This window comes from Balaenoptera ricei, chromosome 6, assembly GCF_028023285.1.
Source record: "Balaenoptera ricei isolate mBalRic1 chromosome 6, mBalRic1.hap2, whole genome shotgun sequence".
Lineage (NCBI taxonomy): Eukaryota > Metazoa > Chordata > Mammalia > Artiodactyla > Balaenopteridae > Balaenoptera > Balaenoptera ricei.
Window position 1 is genome coordinate 4,478,649 of NC_082644.1, and position 12,079 is coordinate 4,490,727.

General features: G+C 37.4%; 1 protein-coding gene across 1 annotated transcript in view; it reads left to right on the forward strand.

The window, feature by feature from the left end:
• GALNTL6 (polypeptide N-acetylgalactosaminyltransferase like 6) overlaps window positions 1–12,079 on the forward strand; it is a 1,732,831-nt gene that overhangs the window by 97,249 nt on the left and 1,623,503 nt on the right. The window contains exon 2 of the mRNA XM_059926764.1: window positions 1,830–1,868. Coding sequence (XP_059782747.1) covers window positions 1,844–1,868 — 25 coding nt within the window. The 5' untranslated portion in view covers window positions 1,830–1,843. The remainder of the gene's footprint in view (window positions 1–1,829; window positions 1,869–12,079) is intronic.

Here is a 12,079-nt window from a genome sequence, read left to right on the forward strand (position 1 = left end):
TATTTTTGCTAATCGATCCTCTTTTATACATATGGAAGTAATGTAACATTAGTAGTGCCATTGGAATGGAGACTCCTTTAAGGGTCTTTAAATTTTTTTTTTTTTTTTGGTCAAATAAAAATTGTATGTATTTAAAGTTACAACATGTTGTTTGGTTATGTGTATATATATTGTGAAATAATTACCACAGTCAAGCTAATTAACACTTCCATCCCCTCACATAGTTTTATTTTGTAGTAAGAGTATTTAAGATCCAGTTTCTTAGCAAATTTCAAGTATGCAATATAATACTCTTAACTATAATAACCATTCTGCAGGTTAGATCTCCAGGACTTATTCATCCCATATAACTGGAACTTTGTAGCCTTTGATTAACATCTCCCCATCTTCTAACCCCCAGCTTCTGGCAACTATGATTCTACTCTGAGCTTCTATCAGTTAAACTTTTTTAGATTCCACATATAAGTGAGTTCATGCTGTATTTGTCTCTCTGTGCCTGGTTGATGTTACTTAACATAATGTTCACTGGGGTCATCAATGTTGTCACAAGTGGCATGATTTTCTTTCTTTTTTCAAGCTGAGTAGTAGTCCATTGTGTATCTGTCAGTGGACATTATTTCCATATTTTAGTTACTGTGAGTAATGGTACAGTGAACATGGGAGTGATGATACCTTTTAGAGATACTGATTTCATTTCTTTTGGGCCTATCCCCAGAAGCGATATTGCTGGATCATATGGTAGTTTTATTTTTAATATTTTTGAGAAAAGTTTATACTGTTTTCCATAAGGGCTTCACCAGCTTATATTCCCAGCAACAGTGTACAAGTTTTCCCTTTTCTCCACATCCTCACCATGATTTGTTATCTCTTGTCTTTTTGATGGCAGCCATTCTAACAGGTGTGAGATGATATCTTAGTTTGGTTTTGATTTGCATTTTCCTGACTATTAGTGATGTTGAACTTTAAGAAAATTTTATACACCCATTGGCCATCTATAATGTGTTCTTTTGAGATATGTCTCAGGTCCTTTGCCCATTTTTTTAGTTGGATTATTTGTTTTCTTGCCATTGAGTTGTATGAGTTCTTTATACAGTTTAGATAGTAAGCCCCCCCACCCCCCAGATATACAGTTTGCAGATATTTTCTCCTTTTTCATTTGTTACCTTTTCACTCTGTTGACTGTTTCCTTTACTGTACAGAAACCTTTTAATTTGGTGCAGTCCCACTCATCTGTTTTTGCTTTTTTTGCCTGTAATTTGGGTGTCATTTCCAAAAACAATCATTGCCAGGGTCATACTCTTTTGATTACTGTACCTTTGTAATATATTTTGAAATTAAGAGTGTGATGTCTGGCTCCAGCTTTGTTTTTCTTCCTCAAAGTTGTTTGGCTACACAAGGTCTTTTGTGGTTCCATATGAATTTTAGGTTTGTTTTTTCTATGTCTATAAAAAATGTAATTAGGATTTTGTTTGCAAATGCATTGATTTTGTAGATCACTTCATGTAGTATGGACATTTTAACAATATTAAGTTTCCTAATCCATGCACAGGGAATGTCTTTCTATTTATTTGTCTTCTTTAACTTCCTTCCTCAATGTTTTGTCATATTTAGTGTACAAGTCTTTTATCTCTTTGGCTAAGTTTTTTTTTTTAAGTATTATTTTTGTTGCTGTTGTCAGTCAGATTGTATTCTTAATTTCCTTATTGGATAGTTTATTGTTTGTTTATAGAAAAGCTACTGCTTTTTGTTTGTTGACTTTGTGTATTATAAATTTACTGAATTTTTTAATGAGTTCTAACAGTTTTTTTTATTTTTATTTTTGTCTTTAGGTTTTTCTGCATATATGATGATGTCGTCTGCAAGCAGAGGTACTGTTATTTACTTTTCTCTTTGGATGGATTTTATTTATTTTTCTTATCTAATTGCTCTGGCTAGGACTTCCAGTGTTGTTTTGAATAGAAATAGCAAGAGTGGGCATCCTTGCCTTGTACCAGATTGTGGAGAAAAAGCTTTTTGTTTCTCCTGGTTGATTATGACGTTTGCTGTGGTCTTTTTACATACAGCCTTTATTGTGTTGAGGCAATTTCATTCTATAACTGATTTGTTGAGAGCTTTTATCATGAACGGATGTTGAATTCTGTTAAATTTTTTTTCTGCGTCTGTTGAGATGATCATGTTGATTTTATCTTACATTCTGTTAAAGTGGTGTATCACAGTGACTGATTTAAATCTTCCTTGCATTTTGGGGATACAGCCCATTTAGTCATTGTGTATATTCCTTTTGATGTGCTATTGAATTTGGTTTTGCTAGTATTTTATTGATAATTTTTTTCATTGAAGTTAATCAAGTTTATTGGCCTGTAGTTTTTGTTTTGTTTCGTTTATTTGTGTTTCTTGTGGTGTGTTTACCTGGCTTTGGTATCTGGGTGATGCTGACCTCATAAAATGAGTTTCGCAGTATTCCCTCTTCCATATTTTTGAAGATTTTAAGAAGGATTAGTATTAATATTTCCTTGAATGTTAAGTAGAATTCACCAGTGAAGCCATCTTGTCCTGGGTGTCCCTTTGTTGGGATGTTTTTGATTACTGATTCAGTTTCCTTATTTGTTATTGGTCTGTTCATTATTTTTCTTTCTTAATTCAGTTTTAGTAGGCTGTATGTTTAGGAAATTATCCATTTTTTCTAGTTTGTTTAATTTTTTGGTGTATAATTGAGCATAATAATCTCTTTTGATCCTTTTTATTTCTGAGGCATTCATTACAATGTGTTCTCTTTCATTTTTTATTTTATTTATTTCAGTCTTTGTTTTCCAAGTTAATCTAGCTCTTTGTCAATTTTATCTTTTTGAAAAACAACTCTTTGTTTTGTTGATTTTTGTTTTTCTGTTTTCCTTTTTTTCTGCTCTAATTTTTATTATTTTCTTCTTTCTGCTAACTTTGTTTTCCTTTTCTATTTCCTTGAGGTTAAAAATTAGGTTGTTTATTTGAGGTCTTTCTTTTTTTTAATTGAGATATAATCAACATATAACATTGTATTAGGTGTACAACATAATGATTTGACAACTGTATGTATTATGAAATGAAAATGTTTATCACTGTGAACTTTTGCATTAGTAATGCTTTGGCTGCATTCCATAAATTTTGGTATTTTCTGCTTTTATTTTTATCTCAAGATATATTTAAAATTCTGTTTTGATTTCCTCGTTGACTTAATGGTTGTTCACGGGCATGTTGTTAAGTTTCCATGTATTTTAGAATTTTCTGGTTTTCTTACTGTTAGTTGTTTCTAGTTTCATTCCACTGTGGCCAGAAAAGATACTTAGAATGATGTTGATCTTCCTAAATTTATTAAAACTTGTTTTGTGACTTAACATGTGATCTGTCCTGGAGCTTGTTCTGAGTGCGCTTGAGAAACGTGTTTTTCTGCTGTTGGTGGAGAGTTCTGTACATGTCTATTAGGTCTGTTTGGTCAATAGTGCTGTTTAAATCAGCTGTTTCCTTATTGATTGTATGGGTGTTTTCTCCATTATTCGATGTGGGGTATTGAAGTCTCCTACTATTATTGCATTACTGTCAATTTCTCTTTTTAGGGTCTTTTACATGCCAAGTGACCAACCCTGGAGTGTATACTCCTGATTAGGATACAACAGATGTGAACAAATCACAAACATTAGCAAAGCTTTGAAGTTACAATTTTCTATGCTGTGGGCCTGGGCTAATTCTCATAGAATTCCCTCACTAGCCTGCTCTTTCTAATTAGAGACGACTCATAGATAACTGTATCCTCCCCCTTTATAATGCTAATTTCCAAGATGAGAAGGAAGGTCAGTGTTCTTCTCTGTTAACCTCCATTTAATTTGCTTATCATATAGTAAAGGAGATAAATATATTGCATAAACTGTTAAAGACCATTATGAAGTACATAATTATCACAGTGGGGCTTAGTGATGATAATACAGCCAAACAATGGATGATTAAGGCCAAAAAGTCACAAGATGTAAAGGAATCTAAAGGTTGTGAACTAAGAAAACATTAAAATAATCCGATAAAAGTTGGATGTTAAAAACAATAACTGTAGCAAGAATAACTTAATATTCAGTATAGTTTTATATGCTATATGTAATTTACAAATTCAAAGAGATTTGAACCCTTTATTCTTTTATTTAATTAACTATTATTCTAAGCCCACCAGCCAAAGGCCACTGAAGACCTAGCCATATTCAAATAAATTATGTTTATTTGAATTCCTGAAATGAGAGAAAATACATTCCAGAGGGGAACTTAGAAATGTTTTAGTAACAAGAGTGGAAAGAAGCTTTTAATAGAATTTGGACTTGTGATTCTAAGGAAGGCGGAGGAAAGTAAGAACCAGCTCTGGATTGGGGGCTGTCAAGTAGCCAGGACATTTCATGATTGGCTATATCATAATAGTTGTTCAGGAGGTGAAAGGAAAGAAGTCGGGTTGAGATGTCAGTGGTAAAAAAATGTGTCAGTAAGTCAAAAGCAGGGGTTGTTATTTGTTCTACAGCCATGGTGTGATGGTTGGAGAATCATTGTTTATATGGTGTTGTCAATATCCCAATGTAAATGTTGTTTTATGTTCTGTTAGGAATGTCACAGTCTGCTTACCAAGCGGGTTGACTTTTACGTGAATATTTATGCTCCTTTCTGAGTGATTCAGGATGCTTAATCATTTGTTGATTCTAAAATTCTTTATTAGAAAACTATTATATATTAGGATCTGAATAAGGTACAAATCCTGCCCCCAAAAGGGTGTTTAGGCTATTGGACAAGAGAAATACAGTAATTATAGTGTGTTGACAATGAGCCCGTTATTGTTGCAAACTGACCCAGGACAATTCGGTGGTTCAGAAAGTATCACATGCCTTTGGTGAATATTGTTAGCTGATAATGGATAGATGTTTTTGGGGGCCAACTAATCCATATCAGGTGGAATGCCATAATGAAAGTAAGCCTAAGGTCAAGTTTCTCCAAACATACAAACGTTTTTAGGAATCAAGGAAATTACCATATACCTATTCTATACCTCTGGGAATTTATGTTTATTAATGAAGACACTGTAATTAGCACTTTGCATCAGGTTTGGCTTAGAGGTCAATGAATGGATGTAGAGAAAAGGACCAGTCGGCCTTGTGACTGAGTGAAGTGGCCAATGCTTTATGAAAAGGAGAGATGCGGGGCCAACAGGACCCCTGACAGCGCAGTGCTCTGGGGGCACTGGTTAGTCCAGATGCTGTATCTTTTTTGCACACAACTTGAGATACCTCTATGATTATATCCTGCCAGTTAAAATCTTGAACATTCATTTTACCATAAAAAATTATTTCTAACATCCTTTCAGCTAATGAAAAAACTTCAATATTAATGTTGTTGTCAAAGTGGAAATGACAGATTACTGCCTCTGATTGCACTGATTCCTGATAGGAGCACAGATGCCACTCTCAGCAGCACTGATTCCTGATTCTGTTCCCTCACATGCAACTAACCATTCCGAGGTCCTAGATTAAACTGAACATGTGCAAATATATATGACACAGTTTATGCTGCAGTATTTTAACGTAAGTCATAGCAAAGGTCGTATAATGGGTCTATCATAGTAAGACTTTGGACTTTAATTGTTCTTCCAAGACCTATACTAATTTCAAACTTAGATTGGAATGAACTAGTTGTAATTAAAGGGGAAGGTGATGGATCGTGCTTTCTAAAAGATCAAGTGTAGCAGCAAAACAGACATGCAAACAGAAGAGACACTATACTTTAGTTGTCTCTTCACCTATCTTAAATACGCTTCAGTTAACTGGATTTTGACTCCAGTTTCAAAATCCCAGAAGGAAGCCTCAACATTTCTTCCAGTCTCTAACACCTCTTATTCTATTGTCCACTGAATTTTCCATCCTTCCTTCCTTTGATGGTTCCTTCAATAAAGTTTAAATGAGGACCAGTTGTGTTATAGACAGTATGATAGCTTAGGTATAAAATGAGTATGATGTCATCCTAGCCTCAAAGAACTCACAGTCTCCTGTGAGAAGAAGATCCGGTATGGTAAGTTCTAACACACAGTCATAAACAAGTGTAGTGAGACTCCTGAGACATAATATGTTTTTTGATGAGTTATTTTATTTTTGTGATTGTTTTGTTCTAAAATAAGATGTTGCACATGCTGCTTGGTTATTCTTGGGATCATTTACAGCACAGGATGCATCAAAATTTTAGTAAATAAATGAAATCTACCTGTTTTTTTATTCTTCTTGGAGTGGGGTGATTTTCATAAATTGTAGTTAAATTGAGAACTGCTGAATGTATACTGTGTGTGCAGCCACTCTCTCACCTGTTCTCTGCACAAGCATAGTTAATCACACCTGTCTCACTGAACTTGATGTAGGTTCAGTGTCTTGAGCACAGTACTCCAGGCAGTTGGTACCCATCAACTGGTGCTAGAAATTAAGATGCAGATCATTTGTGATCATTGGTAAATCTGACATGATCTCATGACTGTGTAATACTATAAAAATACTTAAAAAGCAATTCTTGGTGCTATTATACTTTATATATGTGTGTGTGTGTGTGTGTGTGTGTGTGTGTGTGTATATAGCGCGTATTTGCATAGCCTGACGTAAAGTTTCACTGTGCCAGTGTATTAGGGAGCTTTACAAAACGCATGCCCTGTGGTTCCTTTGTAAAAGCAAACCAAATGTGTTCCTAAAGGAGAAGCAAGTTTTAAGCCACCTAAAACCTTTCTCATGCAGTCTTTTATTTATTTATTTATTTGTTTATTTGTTTGTTTATTTATTTATTTAACATCTTTATTGGAGTATAGTTGCTTTACCATGGTGTGTTAGTTGCTGCTGTATAACAAAGTGAATCAGCCATACCTACACATATATCCCTATATACCCTCCCTCTTGTGTCTCCCTCCCACCCTCCCTATCCCACCCCTCTAGGTGGTCACAAAACACCAAGCTGATCTCCCTTTGCTATGCGGCTTCTTCCCACTAGCTATCTGTTTTACATTTGGTAGTGTATATATGTCCATGCTACTCTCTCACTTTGTCCCAGCTTCCCCTTCCCCCTCCCCATGTCCTCAAGTCCACTCTCTATGTCTGCGTCTTTATTCCTGTCCTGTCCCTAGGTTCATCAGAACCAATTTTCTTTTAGATTCCATATATATGCATTAGCATATGGCATTTATTTGTTTTTCTCTTTCTGACTTTCTTCACTCTGTATGACAGACTCTAGGTTTATCCACTTCACTACAAATAACTCAATTTATTTCTTTTTATGGCTGAGTAATATTCCATTGTATATGTGTGCCACATCTTCTTTATCCATTCATCTGTCAATGGACACTTAAGTTGCTTCCATGTCCTGGCTATTGTAAATAGAGCTGCAGTGAACGTTGTGGTACATGACTCTTTCTGAATTATGGTTTTCTCAGGGTATATGCCCAGTAGTGGGATTGCTGGGTCATATGGTAGTTCTATTTTTAGTTTTTTAAGGAACCTCCATACTGTTCTCCATAGTGGCTGTTTCAATTTACATTCCCACCAACAGAGCAGGAGGGTTCCCTTTTCTCCACACCCTCTCCAGCATCTATTGTTTCTAGATTTTTTGATGATGGCCATTCTGACCAGTGTGAGGTGATACTTCATTGTAATTTTGATTTGCATTTCTCTAATGATTAGTGATGTTGAGCATCCTTTCATGTGTTTGTTGGCAATCTGTATCTCTTCTTTGGAGAAATGTTTATTTAGGTCTTCTGCCCATTTTTGGATTGGGTTGTTTGTTTTTTTGATACTGAGCTGTCATGCAGCCTTTTACTTTTTTTTTTTTTTTAAAGGAGTGAATGATTTCATCCAGGGTCACTGAATCTCTAATACCCGGTGCCTTTGTGGCCAGTCCATGAGTCTATCCTATATTCTTTCCCCTCCTCCCACATTTAGTGGCTGCTTTAATTTTATTTATTTATTTATTTATTTATTTATTTATTTATGGCTGGGTTGGGTCTTCGTTTCTGTGTGAGGGCTTTCTCTAGGTGCGGCAAGTGGGGGCCACTCTTCATCGCGGTGCGCGGGTCTCTCACTATCGCGGCCTCTCTCGTTGCGGAGCACGGACTCCAGATGCGCAGGCTCAGTAATTTTGGCTCACGGGCCTCGTTGCTCCACGGCATGTGGGAATCTTCCCAGACCAGGGCTCGAACCCGTGTCCCCTGCATTGGCAGGCAGACTCTCAACCACTGCACCACCAGGGAAGCCCCATGCAGCCTTTTAAATCAAAACCTTCCAAAGATGTTTTCTGTGAGTTTCTTTTGCTTTTTTGTGAGTTCCTGCTAACCCTTGTGCTTAACACAGTTTCACAGGTGTTTGCCGAATTGGGCATTGTCGGGCTGTAGCTTCAGCCTATTCAGTCTTCCTCTGGGCTGCCTTTATGAGCAGCTGTGCTTCATCCTTCTTTCTTTTGTGCAGAGAATATGGAGTGGTAACCTGTTGTCATGCTGCTGCCAAAGTAAATCAGCTACTGGGATTCCTGTGTAGTGCCCCAATTACAGGGAAGGAGGGCTCTTACCGTGAGGTGCTCGCCCTGATGTGTGTAAGTCAGATTTTTGCTGGAAAATAGTTCTTTCTGGGAAAGACACTTGTGACTGATTACATACATTTGATATCCTTTCAAAACTACAAAAACGGAAATTTTCTACGAGTGCCTCCTTTTGGGTAAGTGTCCGTGCATTTAAGAGATTGAAATACCTGCTCTAGGCAAGAAATTTGTATACTATTTTGGATTAATTTGAGTGTGAACTGAAGCCTCTCTTTTACATATGGGTCCTTAAATATTTTCACACTGTCCTTTTTGTACAGATACTTTTGTCTTCTATGCTCATGAAAGAAATTAGGAAATGTATTTCTGTTCTTGTAGAAATAGTCAGTCAGTGGTGGCCTTCCCTTTTTGGCTGTCTATGTTTGTTTTCCTTGCATGGAGGAAAGGAAGCTAATGTGTTGGGACCTGTGCTGGGGACTTGTACCCGTATTCTTTCATTTTTTTCTCCTGTGAGTCCCTGGAACATAGTGACTTCTGGCAAGTATTATTGTCATTCTCCAGCTTTAAAAAACGGGGACAGAAAGATCAGGTGTCAGATAGAGGGAAGTAACCAAGCCACAATTCTAGGAGCACAATTCATCACCTTGGCTGTCTGTCTGCTGGTGATCTGTTCCTCCCTCTCCCACACCTGCAGAAATGGTGGCACAGGGACATCTCCTGACTCACCTGCCACCTGGTGATGTTAACGGAACAAGACAATTTGGCCCTCCTCTCCTTCTGACTTCCTGTTGTCTTCTCCCTCCTGCTGAATTCGGCTCTGTCCCTTGCTTTGTGTCATCACCCTTTCCCATCCCTCATCTCAGCTTCTTCATATGACAACCATCCTTTCTTTGAGCTAAATCCTCCCCCATCATCCCAACTCCTGGGACCCCACATGTGCCCAGATCCTCTGCTCTTCCTGTCTGAGCCACTCAGCCAGCAATTTGCAAAATCCATCTCTCCTTAAACATGTGTTACTCAATTTAGGATTTTACTATTCATGATATGTGCCTTTGAACTGACAAGCATATTTTCCCTAGCCATGCTATAGAACTACCCTTCTGCCTTGTTATTACTCAGTACTTTTTATGTGTTGATTTTTTGCCCCCTCATCTAGACAGAAAGATTTTCTGAGTAGACTGTATCTTCCACCTCTGTTTGAGCCCCACAGAATCTTACTCAACTTTAGCACCACTGAAAGTGTCCAGAAGTATTTGGCTAATTGAACCAAGTGCAGTAGTCAGTGACCAGAGGGCCAGTCTCCTGCGTGAGACGCTCGATTGCCTTACTTGTTACGCCACAAAGATTGACATTAAACTTTGCACGCATGTACATGAGCCTTTCAGACTAATTCCCAGTACTGTATAACTCAAGTCTGATGACATTTGGTACTGGTGCACTTTCCAGAAATTGTTGGAAAATGTGAATTCTTCCCTGTGGCAGTTTTGCCGATTTCAACCAAAGTGAGAATAGATGTTGATGGGCAAACAAACCAGTTTCTTCCAGAAAAAAACAAATGAGTTAATGAGCAAGGTGGTTTGCTTGCAAAATACATGCACCCTGGAAAGGATGTAAGGTAATACTGAAATTAGACTGAGCATCTGAACTTTGAAAGAGTTTTATTAATTAATTAACAGGCTGAGTAACTTTGACCAATTTATAGTTGATAGAACTTTTCTGAGTGTCAGGTAAGATTGGGTTTATTTAGTTTAGGGGAAAATCCCCCAATTAATTAATTAATCCCTCAAAGAAATATCCTTGAGTACCTATTATGTGACAGTCAGTCCTCATGCTGACCAGACAGAGGAGTCGGAAATTTAATCAAGAACTTGTCCCTGACCTTAAAAAACTCAAAATCTCATAGAGAAAGATACGTAAATAAAGACAGTTATTGGTGATTCTTGGTACAATAGTTGGTTATTGGTATAATTGGTACAAACTACGCTGATGGCACAAAGCAAGAAGCTCTAAGACTGATCTCAGCATTCATAACAAAAATGGTTAAAGAATCTTGAGCTGAAGTTTGAAGGATGGACAGGGGTTCACCAAGCAGAAGCAGGGGGAAAGTCAGCTAGTTTTAACAACAAAGGCTAATGTCCACGATATAGACAGTGCAAGTATATAGTATATGAAGTGGAGGAGGGAAGGGGGTAGATTTTATAAGACTTAGAGGGCTGAGGTGCACAGTTTGGACACCTTAGGTAAACATTTGAAGGGTTTATGCAAAAGAGTGTAAGAAATCCCCTTACCATTTAAATTGATCCTTTGGCAGGAACGTTGAGCCTGGAGGGTCCTGGTGTGCAGATGGGGGACAGTGAAACAGGAAAAAGGCCTTCATCATTGTGTATAACTGGGTACGTGTAATGAATGTGAGATTAGATTGGTCAACACTGAATGAGCTCAAAGAATTCTCATGTCAGCCTCCCACTTTAAAAAATCTGGAACTCCAATGATTTATGCCAAACATAAGAAATTAGATAATTAAAATATGGCTCATGAAAGGAGATGTAGTTTGTACCAGGATGTCATCTTCTAACCTTCTAGTGAAGTGATTATGAGCAAAGGTGACATTTTTAGATGTGTGCACAGAAGCCATTATATCCGTGTTTCAGTTCTGATGAGAGCCCTAAGGCACTGATTGAGATGCTCTTCATTCCACACAGCCTGGAAAGACACAGGCCTGCATTTAGATGTGAACAAAATAAACGTAAACTGATAAACTCAGCTCCAGTTGTCATTGGAGAGGAGTCCCTTCAAGGATACAGGCCGTCTAACTTAATTCAATTCTATATGCAGAGACAATGAGAGCAAGAGACTGACTGTGAACTTGCAGGCCAGTTGCCCTCACAGGCAACCCCTCCAGCATTTGTTCTGGATGGAATGTGAGTTGTGATTTGTCAATCAATTCCCAGTTCTCAACTATCTGTTATAATATAAAGGTGATTGTTAATGGTAAAAATAAAAGCTTCCTGAGCCAGTCGTCTGTTGATGGGTACTTGGGTTGCTTCCATGTCTTGGCTGTTGTAAATAGTGCTGCAGTGAACATTGGGGTGCATGGCTCTTTTCGAATTACAGTTTTGTCCAGATATATGCCCAGGAGGGGGATTGCTGGGTCATATGGTAGCTCTATTTTCAGTTTTTTTAAGGAACCTCCATACTGTTCTCCATAGTGGCTGTACCCATTTACATTCCCACCAACAGTGCAAGAGGATTCCCTTTTCTCCACACCCTCTCCAGCATTTACTGTTTGTAGAGTTTTTGATGGTGGCCATTCTGACCACTGTGAGGTGATACCTCATTTGTGGTTTTGATTTACATTTCTATAGTAATTAGTGATGTTCAGCAACTTTTCATGTGCCTGTTGGCCATCTGTATGTCTTCTTTGGAGAAATGTCTATTTAGGCCTTCTGCCTGTTTTTGATTGGGTTGTTTGGGTTTTTTTTTTTTTTTTTGATATTGAGCTGTATGAGCTCTTTGTGTATTTTGG